Consider the following 14,129-nt stretch of genomic DNA (forward strand, 5'->3'; position numbering starts at 1 on the left):
GAATAAACAAAGTGTCTGATCATTCCTAGCAGTGTGCAGGAATCATTCTGACAATAAAGACTCGTATTATACTCTCTTAGTGCCTGGGGTTTTAATTTAACACATCAATGAAAAGCCAGCATTTAAAAGGAGAAAAAAAACCCAGCAGGACTTGCTTTTATTAGTGCAATTTGTAAGAAATTAGAACATTTAATGAGAAAATCATTAAGCATGAAAAAATGGACTGACAACTTGTGGAGTTCAATTTCGTTTGTTACTGGTAAAATAAATAAATAAAAGTATTGTGACCATACTGTATGGAGGAGAGGTGAGCCTTTTATGTATTTAAATTCAATTTTTTGTGCCATCAGTCAAGCATTGTACAGAACCATGGTACATTTCTTCCTCTATGGACACCATCGATTCAACAGATACCAAGGAGAGGGTGGGATGCCTCTTGTTTTACAACTGTTGTCATTATAACTATTGTCCTTTAAACTAAGTTCAGGTGAGTGTTTTGCGGAACATGAAACCAGTGGCTAGGTGTATACATGCTTTAGAACCTGGAGAAGAGTGAAAGAAGAGTAGAATACAGATTCAACAGTTCTGGAATCTTCTGATTTTCTCTGACCCCAAACTTACCCAGTCCTACGCTTCTTGGCTTTTCCCAGTGGGGGTCTCAACCAGGGGCCCGGTGACCCTTGGAGGGAAATGAGCAGGTTTCAGGGGGTCACTAAAATAAACCAGAGAGAAGGGCTGGCATTAGACTCTTGGGGCTCATGGCAGAAAGCTGAAGCCTGAGCCCTGCTGCCCAGGGCTGAAGCCAGGGCCTGAGCTGCAGCCTCCGAGGCTTGAAGCCGAAGCAACATAGCTTTGTGGGGCCACCTGTGGCATCGGACCCCATGCTGTTGCCCTGCTTGCTGCCTCGGCTTTTAATCTACTGGCTATGCAGAAAAACAGTTGTGGTGACACAAGTGGGCTGTGGAATTTTTAATAGCATGTTGGGAGAGGGGCTCAGAAAGAAAAAGGTTGAGAACCCCTGCTCTAGCTGACCTCAGCACACCTTGGGGTTGGTGTCCATTGCTTTCATAGAATCATAGAACATCAGGGTTGGAAGGGACCTCAGGAGGTCATCTAGTCCAACCCCCTGCTCAAAGCAGGACCAATCCCCAGATAGATTTTTACCCCAGTTTCAAATGGCCCCCTCAAGGGTTGAACTCACAACCCTGGGTTTAGTAGGCTAATGCTTAAACCACTGAGCTATCCCGCCCCCCCGTGAGATAAGTTCAGGTGAGTGTTTTGCAGAACATGAAACCAGTGGCTAGGTGTATACATGCTTTAGAATCTGGAGAAGAGTGAAAGAAGAGTAGAATACAGATTCAACAGTTCTGGAATCTTCCGTTTTTCTCTGACCCCAAACTTACCCAGTCCTATGCTCCCTCCCTTTGGTGAGATAATCCAATGGAAAATCAGTACCATGTGTTGTCATATAACAAGCTTATGTCTACTACATGTAAGAGAGTTAGGGGAAAATCCTGTCTTGCCAGAGGGACTGGGGTATGCATCATAAGTAACAAGAGAGAATAATTTATTGGTTATTGTGTGTGGCCAGTAGTTGCCATGGTGTGCTGAATGCTGTCCAAATAAAGAAGGCATGATGCCTGCCCTGACAAGTTCACACTCTAAAGATAGACAAGTAATCAGAATGAAGGGGGAAGAGAGGAGAGAAGCAACTAATATATGATTATTCTAACAAATATATATAGAAATAAGACATGTTAGTTACACTTACTACTTAAATTCTTTTTTAGCCTGACGGTATGCTTGGACTGTGGTTTCCTGAAAGCACCTGTTAAAATATTTTATGTTCTCAGTTCTAGCAGCTTTTGAGTAACTGGTTATGTAATTTGTATGTTATAATGTTATAGTGATGATGGTCTTTATTAGCTATTAATGGAAATTGTAAAAGCATTATCATTTGCTTTAGTTATTATCCTGAATTGCAATGGATTGGGACTTGCAAGTATGTACATATAATGTATGTTTCAGCAGACTGAACAGCACTTATGCTAAACAAGTCTTAAAATACAACACTGCTGAGTAAGTAAGTCAAAGTAGAATGTTTTTTGTGACTTGTTATATATTGTACTTGCGTTTTAGTTTCATAGGTGTTGTAGATGAAATATGAAATGCTTCCGAATTTGAAAACTGAATAACTTCTCCTCATCCATCTCTGGTATTTTGTACTTCACAGCATTTTTTGTCACTGGGAATCTTGTGCATTTAATAGTATTACAGAGTATAAGCTCTGGAGAAGAACCAGAAGAGCAAAACTGTACCTTGATACTTATGCAAAGGGAAGTCCTTCATCTGGTTACTAGAGCTGCTGCTTAGCTGGCAGAGTTATCCTGGGTATGTCCCATTGCCCATGTCTGTAGGTAATGAATAGGCATCCTCACCATGACCTCTTTGGGGTGTATGTACACAGCAGATGAAGATGGGCAAATATTTTTCACTAACCATTAAGGAAGTAAAAGAACAAAATGTGGGAGAAGACTCAGGACTTCCACTGTCTTTATTTTTGGCATTTTACTTTTCACATTTTCCAATGCGTTTTACAACTATCTGCCTTTTGAGTCACTCAACAGTGAGGATACCATTGGTATTCCGGTTCTTACCATTACATGTCTGTCTGGCTCCTTCTCTCTCACACAATTTATGTAAATGTAGATATATAGACACACATCTTCCCTGGTATTGTTTACACTGTGTTCCACTTTGAAGAATGATTAAGATGATTGTACTGGGGGCTAAAATGTATTCAGAAGGCCCTGGTAATACTGTATCTCTAGTAACATCCACGTGAGAGTCTAGCAACCAGAGATTATTCTGTTGCTGCAGCTATGACATTATGCTACTTACTGAAAACCTAACATTTTCATTGAAATGTCTGTCTTCTATAGATGGTTTAGGCATTATACTTAGTGAAGTAAAAAAGCCTCTTCCAATTCAACTGTCCACCACGGAAGCAGGGTCAGTGCTTGTTCTCTTGATCGCAAGTTGTAAATTCTCCTGCCTCAGCCACATTGGGATTTGTTAGAAATTTTATAGATTAAATGAAGATTATTTTCTGTAGCTTAGAGTAGGGGCTTCAGTATTGGGTGAGACGAGCAGCTTGGTGCAACATTGATATGATTGACTGTTGTTACCAATAGATGTGCTGTAGTTACAGAGATCAGGCTGCAGGAGAAACAGGGAAAGTACAGCCAGCGAAAGAGAAGGATTTTCTTCCTTCTGAAAGCATGCATTCCCTCTTTTTGTCTTCCAGTGAGCCAGCAGCTGGTAAACCGCATTGAACAGTTTTTGGAAGCTAAAGGTTTACAGTACTACATGAAGAGCATCAACTGTATTAGAGTTTTCAGAGAAGAGGCCATTAAGGTAATGAAAATATCTGAAAACTCTACTCGGTGTGAGATGTCAGGGCATAATGTACAGATTTACTATGTTCCTTCAGAGATTATGGCAAGCTAGCAACAGGACAATATCAACAGATCTAAGTCAATTATACCACACTGGAAATTTAAAAGAGATTTTGGTCCTTTGGCCTCAACAGAATAAGGACCAGATACTGCTGTGGTTTCTTAATATGAAAAGACAATGCCTGTGACCTAATGATTGAAAAGGAGAAATGTGCTGTCCTCCAAATATCTTCTTAAACAAAACTAGTCACGAAAGGGTCTGTGCAGCTTTGTGAAATGCAGTTTCTTTTGTGATGCCCTGCACATTAGAAGCTCTGGTTCTAGTGGAGCTAGATGAATGTGCAGTGGTTTGGAACGTCTTTTTTTCTTGTTCCCCATGTTAGATGTTTTTATGATGCATTAAGATTACAGCTCTTTGGTATTAAGCTAACTTTATTTTTCTGTGTTATCTTTGTTGTCATTTTTCCAGCTGTCAGAGGTGCAGTGCTTTAATGATTTCCTGCAGGCCCTAAAAGAAAAGGTGGAAGACAAAACCTTAGCTGATTTCTGGGAAATTTTAATTCAAGGTATGACGACAATTGACTCTCCCTCTGCATTTCCCACACAATTTTTCTTCAAATGATAAATTGTGTGAGAGGAATCTACATGTTAGCAGCTGGAAATGAACGCAGACCAGCATTTCTAGTGTAGAGAGTTGTTGCATACCATGTAAAACTTGTCCTTCACTACTATATAGCTTTGTTTTGCACTGCTTTCATATAAACAGTATTTCAAAATGCTGTTCCAAGTTAAATTCAGTTACAATGGTAAATTGATAGCACAGTGAGAGAGAAATTAAATGGTATAGGGCAAGGAAGAGACACTATTTCAGGTGCATTTTAAAATAAATGGAGAGCTGATGCACTGGAGAGGGAGAGGGAGGAAGGCTCTCCCAGATGGCAGAAGCTGCAAAGAAGATTCATACACACAGTGATCAGTGACATATTTCAGTGATGTAAGAGTGACCATCAGGAAGGAATACATAGTAACACGACACACTGATGATTAAACTGAGGAGGAAGGCAGCATACTTCTAAAAGATTTGGATGGATTAGGAGCACTAGGCAAATAAGTGAGGATTTTAATGAGCATAAAAACCCTGATGCTCTACAAATTCTTCCCTTTACTTGGCACGAGTGCTTATGAAAATATACTTTAAATACACAGTAGCCTCTTTTCATTGTACATATAGAGGTGACTTCACCCATTGCTGAAATCCAGCCATTGCTAGGATAGAGCATAGCAGTTGTTCAGCAGTGCACAGCAACAGCTTAGGACATCACACGGAGAATATCATACCCATTTGAAATTGGAGAGGGAGTGGGGGAGGAAACAGGCTTGGGGAAGTCTACTTAGCCACATAGTAAATCTTTGAAAATACTGGGATTTGGACCAACCAAAGTCATACTGGTATGTTCTGTTGTAATAATTTACAGATGGTACAAACCAGAATTTCCAACAAGATGAACAATTTCTGGAGGAAGAAGAATTTACAAATACAAGCTGCACTATCAGTGATTTGCATATAGGGAATGACTGTTTCACTTTGGGTAGGGGAAGATAAAGTGTTTTATGCATAATCTGTCTAAACATTGGTTTTTGTGGCAGAAGTAAACTTCTCTTGGATGATTAGAAGTTAGAGGGTCTACTGTATGTTGTCTGAAGTGAAATTTTCCCTAGATTTCATATTTGATCTATAATTTCAGTGTCTCAATAATTTATCATAATATATTCAGTTACTTAAATGGATGCCTCCAGTAAAGTATAAATATGCATTAATTGTACTTGTATATCACGATAGTTGACTCACTTGTGAAAACTACCATCTCTTTTTAATTTGAGAAGTAGTTTTATTTTTGTCAGTGATGACACATTTAGAAATTTGAATTTGAAACACTTTCCATTTGGAACCTTGAGTGGTTTTCAGGTAAAGCTTTATAATGATATTTTGATATGATTTGATTTTCCTCAGATGGAATTTCTTTGATCACCAAAGATGAAGCAGAAGGTAGTTCAGTGACTAGTGACGAAGCCAAAAAGGTATTGCTTTTACACACTTACTTATCTATATAAAGCCTTTGCTATTCCAGAGAAGGCATTTTCTTATATGGATGAACCTTTAAGTGAATGAAATAGGGCCTGAATGAACGGAGAATGGAGTCCTTGGACCATAGACGTTATGAGGCCTCAACTCAGGGACATTTCTCCCTTAATGCACACCATATTATATTGTTTCAGACTGCCTGCAGACAGGGCATGTTATTGTCTAGACATATTTTCCAGACAAACCACTTCAGGAACTCAGGTTAGTGAAGTGGCAACAGGCTATCAGTATGCATAGAACTACTGTTGGTTCCTGTTCTTCATTAGAATGATGTCCTCCTTGATCTGGGAGAAATGTAATCTAGTTATTAGAGCATGCATGTGGAAATCAGGAACTCCTGAGATCTAATCCCAGCTCTGACACTGGGGCCTTGACCAAGTCACAACCTTCGTGCCTCAGTTTCCCCTTTTGTAAACATTGCACTATAGCGCACTGGAAACAAAAGGTGTTAAATGTTTGACGGTATTCCTTATGCATAACAATATGGCAGCAATGAGGGTGCAAAGCACTGCAGTTAGCATAAGGGACAGAATGGGGCATGCAGGGCAGATTGTTCCAGTGAAGGCAGAAAGACAGATTGAACGGAAAGTAGATACAGTGGTGGCTGAATCAAGAACTATTTTTGTATTTGTCTTCAAGAAGATGAACTTAAATCCTTATACCCAGCTGACAGCCATGGTTTAAAGATAGCTTAAGAGAGAGAGGGCTTTTGTGCATAGATTCTGCTGTTGAAACCCCTAAACATTTCAGCTGGAAAGCACCTTTTCAGCTGAAAAAGAACTGCTTGGAACTGCTCAAGCATCGTACTATTAACCAGCAGGGCTTGGTGTAGATTCTTCATGTCTAGCGAATAGATATGAGGCTATTCTCTGGAGACCATTGTCCCTTTTCACGTGAAGCAGCTTCAGAGACATATGTGCACCTTAAGATGATCTTGGCAAGTTCACATCTCACTTAACATGAGGAAAAACACAGAAAAGTTGATAGAAAGGGGGTCAATGAAATGCTGTGGTACTATAACGAAATAGGAAAATCCAACACACTGAAGCTAACACATGTACAGATTAGAGTTGTCAGGGCTGTCAAGAAATTGGTTCAGCCAGGAAGGGTCCATGGCCTGTTTCTGGTCATACATAACTATGCGAACTATATTTCTCTTCCCAGCAGTAGGTACCAAGAGAGGTGGCATTTAGTTATTAGTTTTATTAGTTTCTTAAATGTTTCACTCCGAAGGAACTTCATTGTCTGGAACAAAACCAACCCTAGTGTCCATAATATATGCTACATGAAGTTACCTTTCAGTGCTTAAAGCCCTGTCTATGCTAACAAAGAAAGCACAACAAACCAACCACTGGCTGAAAAACTGAGCTTGCAATGACTATACAATACATCCATTCACACACAACACAGATGCAAAGCCTGGTAATAGGTCTTTGCTTATGGCTTCCCATCTAAACTAGGGAGAAACCTGTGTAGACTAAACTCAGATCTGGCTGACCTGGTACATTGCAATTTACCATTATCCTACAGTCAGACCTCACAGGTACACTGCATTTTGTAGTACATTCTGCCTTGTAAACAATTTGGGCTCCTTGTCTCACTGCACCAGTAAATGAAACAATATTCTGGAGGAGCAAGAAAGAAGGCTTCCCATATCAAAATAATCTATTGAACTATGGCTAATAGACTGTGAGTTCAGGTCTCACATCTCCTGCTCACTGGTGCATTTCAAGCTTTCTAATAAGCCTCATATTCCTACCATAGAAGGCAGACAACTATCATTAATTTCCCCTAATTTTTTAAGATAAGTTAACTGAGATGTTGCACAATTTCTGGCATAGCTAGAAGTAGAACAGAGTTATATAGTATGGCAGACCCAAGTCTCAGCCACACTGTATTTCATAATATAATAATATATAGACATATACCTATCTCACAGAACTGGAGGGGACCCCAAAAGGTCTTTGAGTCCAGCCCCCTGCCTTCACTAGCAGAACCAAGTACTGATTTTTTGCCCCAGATTCCTAAGTGGCCCCCTCAAGGTTTGAACTCACAGCCCTGGGTTTAGCAGGCCAATGCTCAAATCACTGAGCTAGTCCCCACCTTTCAGAATGAATGTGCCAAATCTATATGCTTGGCTATTTTGTCTGTAACCACTAGATCACTAGACGACACTCCCTTCCCAAACCCAGGAGGAGACTCCTGATTCTCAACATTTTATTGTTCCCCAGATCCAAAGCATCCTATGCAAGGCCCTTTTCCTTAAATCCCCACCTGTAACAAATTGCAAAAACAGTTCATTTGATTCACACACTGAGAAAATATCCTTTAAAATAGATTTTATAGTTAAAATCCACTAGTGTCAGTTATGTCAAAACAGGCAACAAAATACAGGTGTTCCATGTTTCAGTAATTTGCCACACATTTTGATTGCTTAAGCAGCAAAGAGTCTTGTGGCACCTTATAGGCTAACAGACATTTTGGAGCATGAGCTTTCGTGGGTGAATACCCACTTCTGAAGGTATGTCTACCCTGCAGAGAGTTTATCAGCATCGTTACATTGCCATAGTTATGCCAGCAGAACCCTGTAGTGTAGACACAGCAAGGAAGGGGTTTACCTGGTGGTGTAGAAACACCCCTACCCCACCCCTACCCCCAACCCGCCATGCAAAGGTAGCTTGTTGGGGTTAGGTCAACATAGTTGTTGGTCAGGGATGTTTTTTCCTGATTGATGTGAAAAAACCATATGGGGCACATGACTTATGAGGAGAGGCTGAGGGAACCTTATTTAGTCTGCAGAAGAGAAGAGTGAGGGGGGATTTGATAGCAGCCTTTCAGCTACCTGAAAAGGGGGTTTCATAGAGGATGGTGCTCAGCTGTTCTCAGTGGTGGCAGATGACAGAACAAGGAGCAATTGGATCATAGAATCATAGAATATCATGGTTGGAAAGGACCCTAGGAGATCATCTAGTCCAACCCCCTGCTCAAAGCTCAGTGCTCTCAAGTTGCAGTGGGGGAGGTCTAGGCTGGATATTAGGAAACGCTATTTCACTAGGAGGGTGGTGAAGCACTGGAATGGGAGGTGGTGGAAGTGGAATCTCCTTCCTTAGAGGTTTTTAAGGTCAGGCTTGACAAAGCCCTGGCTGGGATGATTTAGTTGGGGTTGGTCCTACTTTGAGCAGAAGGCTGGACTTGATACCTCCTGAGATCCCTTCCAACCCTGATATTTTATGATTCTGTGTAGGTATGTCCACCTAGCTTTTAAGTGTAGGCCAGGCTGTCTTAACAGTGATGGATAATACTCAGTTTGTATTAAAAAGGGGCATTCTACCTCCTCCTCCTACTTTAACTCTCTGATTTGTATCTATTTATTGTTACCCTTATTTACACATCTGATAATGCAGATGAAGGGAGAGTGGACATATTTAGCACCATTAATCCCCCACTGTATCTATCTCACCTTCCTACGTACATGATCCCCCTTATTGTAGTATCTGAAGTCCTCAGATAATCAGAGATCTGCTTCAGAAGCTAGCTCTGTTTGTGTAATGAAAACCAGTTAAAAATTTAAACAGCTATTTACAACCCTACTGTTTTAATTCTTTTCAGACAAAAATTTTCCTTTTACTTCTCATCTAGAGCCGCTGCTACAGCACCCTTAAATTCCAGAAGACTGTGCTGGAAAAACACCTGTGATATTAGATGGTTTAGTCTATCCCCATTGCCACTTTCTCATCTAGGGCAGGGTAGTTCCCATCTACATATTCTCAAGTGTTATGTACAGTCTTCTTTTAAGTGAGCCAGCTGTGGGGAAAGGGGATTTCCACTTTTTCCATTGGGATAATTGCTAAAATAATATTAACTAATAGTAAGTTCTTAAGACTGTGGCACACAATTCACATAAGTCATGTTCTGTTTTTGTGTTTTCTTTGCTGTTATTGCTGATAACTTCTAGCCCTTATAAAGTAATGGAACAAATAGTCAGAGAGAGAAATAACTTAGGTATATATATATGGACCTCATTATCATAGTGTCTGAGCTAGTTATCTTTACCCTTTTTTATGTTATGCTACGTTAAGTGGAGGGCATCCAGTGAGTTGCACTTGCTAAAGAGAGAGAATGTTTGGGCACATTCATTATGTAAAAATCTGTTTGATAAAGAATATCAGTCTAACCACCTACATGTTTGAGGTTTTGTGAATCCAGGTCATTAATTGAGTTTAGTGGAACCAGGATTTGTTCCTTAGATTTTATTTTTATTTAGCAAAAATTTCTAATCTGGAGACTTTCATATGTGTAAATTATGAAGGGGGAAAGTAACTTTTTTGGCTGTTTTTAAGCATTCATAGCTGCAAATGTTATTGGTCTGTAGATGCGCGGACTCACCCCGTGGCCCCTCCTGCTGGTCTTTCAGGGAATTAGCTTGATTCAGCCCCGGAGCGCCTTCTGCGGGCTGTTGAGCCGCCTGTCCTCTGGCCCTGTGTCCCTCCCAGGACCCAGTGCCCTTTTACATGGGGTGCTGCCCCCTGGCAGTCACCCTTTTCTCTCAGCATCTCCACTTGCTGGGAAACCCCCACCCTGTATCCCCACCTCTCCTCAGTATATGGCTACTGCCAGTCATTGTCTAGCCCAATGCCCTGGAGCAGACTGCAATATCAGCCTACTCATCACTGGCAAGGATGGTTTGGACTTGCTGCCTTGGCCTACCTCTGGGCTGCCCTCTGCAACCCCTGGTACCTGTTAGCCCAGTGCTAGACCGCAGCCTGGGGCTTTCCAGGCTGGAGCTCCCCAGCTCCTCTGCCTTTCCCCAGCCCTGCTTCACTCAGGTACCCTGTCTCTAGCTCCCAGCAGCCAGGCCCATCTCCCTCTACAGACGCAGAGAGAGAGAGACTCCTGCTTTTAACTTCCCTGGCCTTCTTATAAGGCCCTGATGCTCAGTTTGGGGCGTGGCCCCAGCTGCAGCCACTTCCCCCAATCACCAGTGTTTTACCTTGCCCAGCCCCAACCCTCTGCAGGGCTTTTCCAACCCCTCCAGGGCCGGAGTGGGTGCTCACCCCACTACATGGTCATAAAATTTTCTTAACTCCCTGTATAGTGGCACCCCTCACCCTTAGTTCTGAGGAAATTTTCTAAGACTTGACTTTAAAGTGCTACAGGTTGGTGATGAGGATGGAAACACAAACAAAACCTGAGTAGTAATTATTGGAGCCTTTCTATATGGAATTCTCAGCTCACGTGGTTTTTTGTTTGTTTTCTTTTGTTTTTTTACACCTCTCAAAACACTTTCCATTCATTTAATGGAAAGTAGCTGACTTCTGTCTCCAGAACGCAAATGATTTTTTTTCCCCCCACAGTTCTTGGCCCCCAAAGAAAAACCAGCTGAAGCTCCATCAGTGGCTGGTGAAGGTGGTGATGTGGATGATTTAGTAAGTATCGTGAAGACATGATATGACTTTATGATTAAAGTAGATGGATTGTTTCAGTGAAAGGGAGAAGCTTTTAAAAGCAACAGGGGCGAGGACTTGCCATGGACTTATGCTCTAGAAAGCACCTAAAGAATTAAGGCACAAAGGAAGCCCCATGAAATACTTAGTTGCTATTGTAAATGTAACCAGATACATAGTTTCATAATGGCAGGCACTGGGCTGTGTTGTTACACTTTTGCACTGTTTCCATAGATTCATTCTCAACTTTCCAGTGTTTTTTTTTTTTGGTAAGTGCCAATCAGGCTACTCTTTTGATACGTTAAATTATAACAATTTGCTAACAACGCTTCGGAAAGCCTGAGCTGCAGATCAGCTGTTTGTGTGGGTTGAAAAATAAAAACCATTAAGAAAAACATATTTTAATCTGCTCAATTAACCTAGTACAGACAGGCTTGTAAAAATTCAAGCATTTAATGGGTTTATTATGTATAAACAATTTAGCCTCTTTTTTTTTTCTTTTTCATGCTGAGTTATTACAAATGCAAACATATCTGCAAGCCTTCAGCCAATAGTCCATCCAGTCTTAGAACTTTCATGGCTGGAAGCTTTCTTCATTTGTGCTGTGTAGGGTAGCTTAAAAAATCTATAAATTACGTTTGTGACTTTGGGGTAATACAGTTTTGGCTGATTCTCTGTTCAGTCATGAAGACGTATAGAGTACAAGTATTCTACAGATCTTTCATATTTTGTCATAAAGTGTGTATCCAAGTTCGTTAGGACGTACATACTTCGTTTTCAGATTGCCATCCCTACTGAACCTGTGAGAGCAATAACTTGAAGGCAGTGCCTCTTATTCCAAATTTATCATTTTCTTTTGCAGCTGGACATGATGTAAGTGGCTGAAGAACTCTGTTGCAGGGGGCATAAAATAGCCATTGAAAAGAAGATAGATCATCCATTCTTCTATCGGTAGAAGTTGCTTGAGAGAGAACAGCAGTTTCAAAGGCACTTCTGTTTGGTATAAACCTCAGAGCTGAATCATCTGCAGTTAGTACAAGACTTAATTATAGATTATTTCAATCTTCTGTACATTTTCTGTAGTAAATCTTTTTTCTAAAAAGAAGTTGTTTCACACTCAATATTGTAATGTTGCTATATTTCAGATTCCAGCTAAACACCACTAATTTTAGTGAGGGCGAGTGTTAGTGTCTTACATCATTAGTGTATTGTTTGGAGAGAATGAAGTATGGAGGTTGGTGTGAGATCTCAAGATAATATAGAGGAACTTTTAGTAAGAGTAAATCAGTAGCTTCCTTATTCTAAAGGAAGAAAGACATTACTTTTCATGGTCTCTCTCAAGTCAGGAAAGGGAAAACAAGTAGGTATTTTGGGCTAAAAAGAGTAACTTAAAAAATGTCCAGTCCACGGATTCATAATGTATTCACTCAAAATATAAAACTGAATCTACAGTACACAGCAAAACATTTCCATCATGTTGGTTTGTCACAGTATATCCAAATCGGTGATTGTTCTCTTGTTTTTCTTGTTTGGATCCTCTCCAGCATGAAACAGTAAAAGTGTTTAAAAGTCATCTTTCATTTTACTCTGCAGTCTCTTCCCTTTTCAGTGGGTACCATCACCACTGATCTGTTATGTTCTCTCTTGTTCTAATGTACTTGATGGCTTCGTTCTCTGCTTGATGCACCTTCAGGTCCTCCACAGACTTTAACTGCTGCGTTTATTTTCGCTATCTCAATGTTAACACAATGAATGAGCCAGTTGTTCCCCTCTTGTTCATTGCAGCTAATTGCTGACAAGCTGCAGAGGAATCTTTTAAAGTTAAAAAAATTAAAAGTACTCAGCACAGATGATTATGGTTCTTCAAAAGACATATTGATACACACAGTGCTTGCCACAAGCAACCAGAGGGAAGTAAGTGGTTCGGTTAGGATTGAGAAGATACCTGAATTCCGCTTGGAACCAGTTATTGGTCATGAAGTCCTATGATAGACTTAGGGCTGGTCTACACTACAGGGGAAAATCGATCTCAGATACGCAACTTCAGCTAAGTGAATAACATAGCTGAAGTCGAAGTATCTAAGATCGAATTACTCACCGTCCTCGCGGCGTGGGATCGATGTCCACGACTCCCCATGTCGACTCCACAACTCCGTTCGGGTTGGTGGAGTGCCAGAATTGATATAAGCGCGTTCGGGGATCAATATATCGCATCTAGATGAGACACAGCTTTATACTGCAAACATTTTTTCTGGGATTAGTTTGTTAACGCCTTATTCCTCGTTAAAACTGGGTCATCTCGTTATTGTTAACATAAGCACACTATATGGAAGGGGGCTGAGACGACGGAAATCTGTAAGACCTGGGCTGTGCTTAAAATGAGCTTTGGTTTGGAATGTCTGCCCTTCTTGTAGAGTGATTCCAGGTTCAGGTAACGCAAGTGTCTCCTCTCCCTTCCTGGCCACGCAGGAATAATCTCATTGCCCCATGTTTGGGTCACACGTGGAAGTTGGCCGCCCACACTGAGATCAAAATGAGTTCAGTGAACATCTTTGGAGTTGGCTTCCCTGGGGCTGATTGGCAGCAAACAGACTGTTGGTCAAATCACCAGAGCCTTAGTGTCCCCCAGAATATTTTTTCATAATTTTAAATAATATAGAGCTAGCTACAAATCCATTCTCTTGAGTGTCTTTTGATGTCAAATTTGCATGTTGTCCACTGACTGGTTTTTTGTTTTCTTATTTAAAAAAATTGGTTAATACAATATTTCAAGGACTTTTTTTTTTTCAACCCATTTTGGCAGTCTTTGGAGCCATATAGGCTAAAATCAGTTTATGATAGACTGTTTCCTGCCTTTTTGGAAGAGATAAAAATGAATGTTGGGATGGCCCCTTAAGACTGGAAGTTGTCCAATAAAGGTGGTTTCTTATACAGTTTTCATTGTAAACAAAGCTAGCTCTGATCATGAAAAGCCCTGTATAAATGTCAAGTGTGATTCTGTTGTCTGTGTTTTGCAAACATAAATACCCACAACACCCCCATGAGTTAGGTATCCCTGTTTTACAGAGATATTTAAAGGTCTTG

At 40.6% G+C, this 14,129-nt stretch overlaps 1 protein-coding gene across 1 annotated transcript in view; it reads left to right on the top strand.

Annotated features, from left to right (window-relative positions):
- The window catches only part of XRCC5 (X-ray repair cross complementing 5), an 80,955-nt gene extending 68,337 nt beyond the window's left edge, over positions 1-12,618 (top strand). The window contains exons 17-21 of the mRNA XM_030579947.1: positions 3,308-3,417; positions 3,928-4,024; positions 5,470-5,537; positions 10,956-11,027; positions 11,908-12,618. Coding sequence (XP_030435807.1) covers positions 3,308-3,417; positions 3,928-4,024; positions 5,470-5,537; positions 10,956-11,027; positions 11,908-11,922 — 362 coding nt within the window. The 3' untranslated portion in view covers positions 11,923-12,618. The remainder of the gene's footprint in view (positions 1-3,307; positions 3,418-3,927; positions 4,025-5,469; positions 5,538-10,955; positions 11,028-11,907) is intronic.
- Positions 12,619-14,129: the final 1,511 nt, after the last annotated feature.

Source organism: Gopherus evgoodei, chromosome 11 (genome assembly GCF_007399415.2).
Source record: "Gopherus evgoodei ecotype Sinaloan lineage chromosome 11, rGopEvg1_v1.p, whole genome shotgun sequence".
In the NCBI taxonomy this organism is placed as follows: Eukaryota; Metazoa; Chordata; order Testudines; family Testudinidae; genus Gopherus; species Gopherus evgoodei.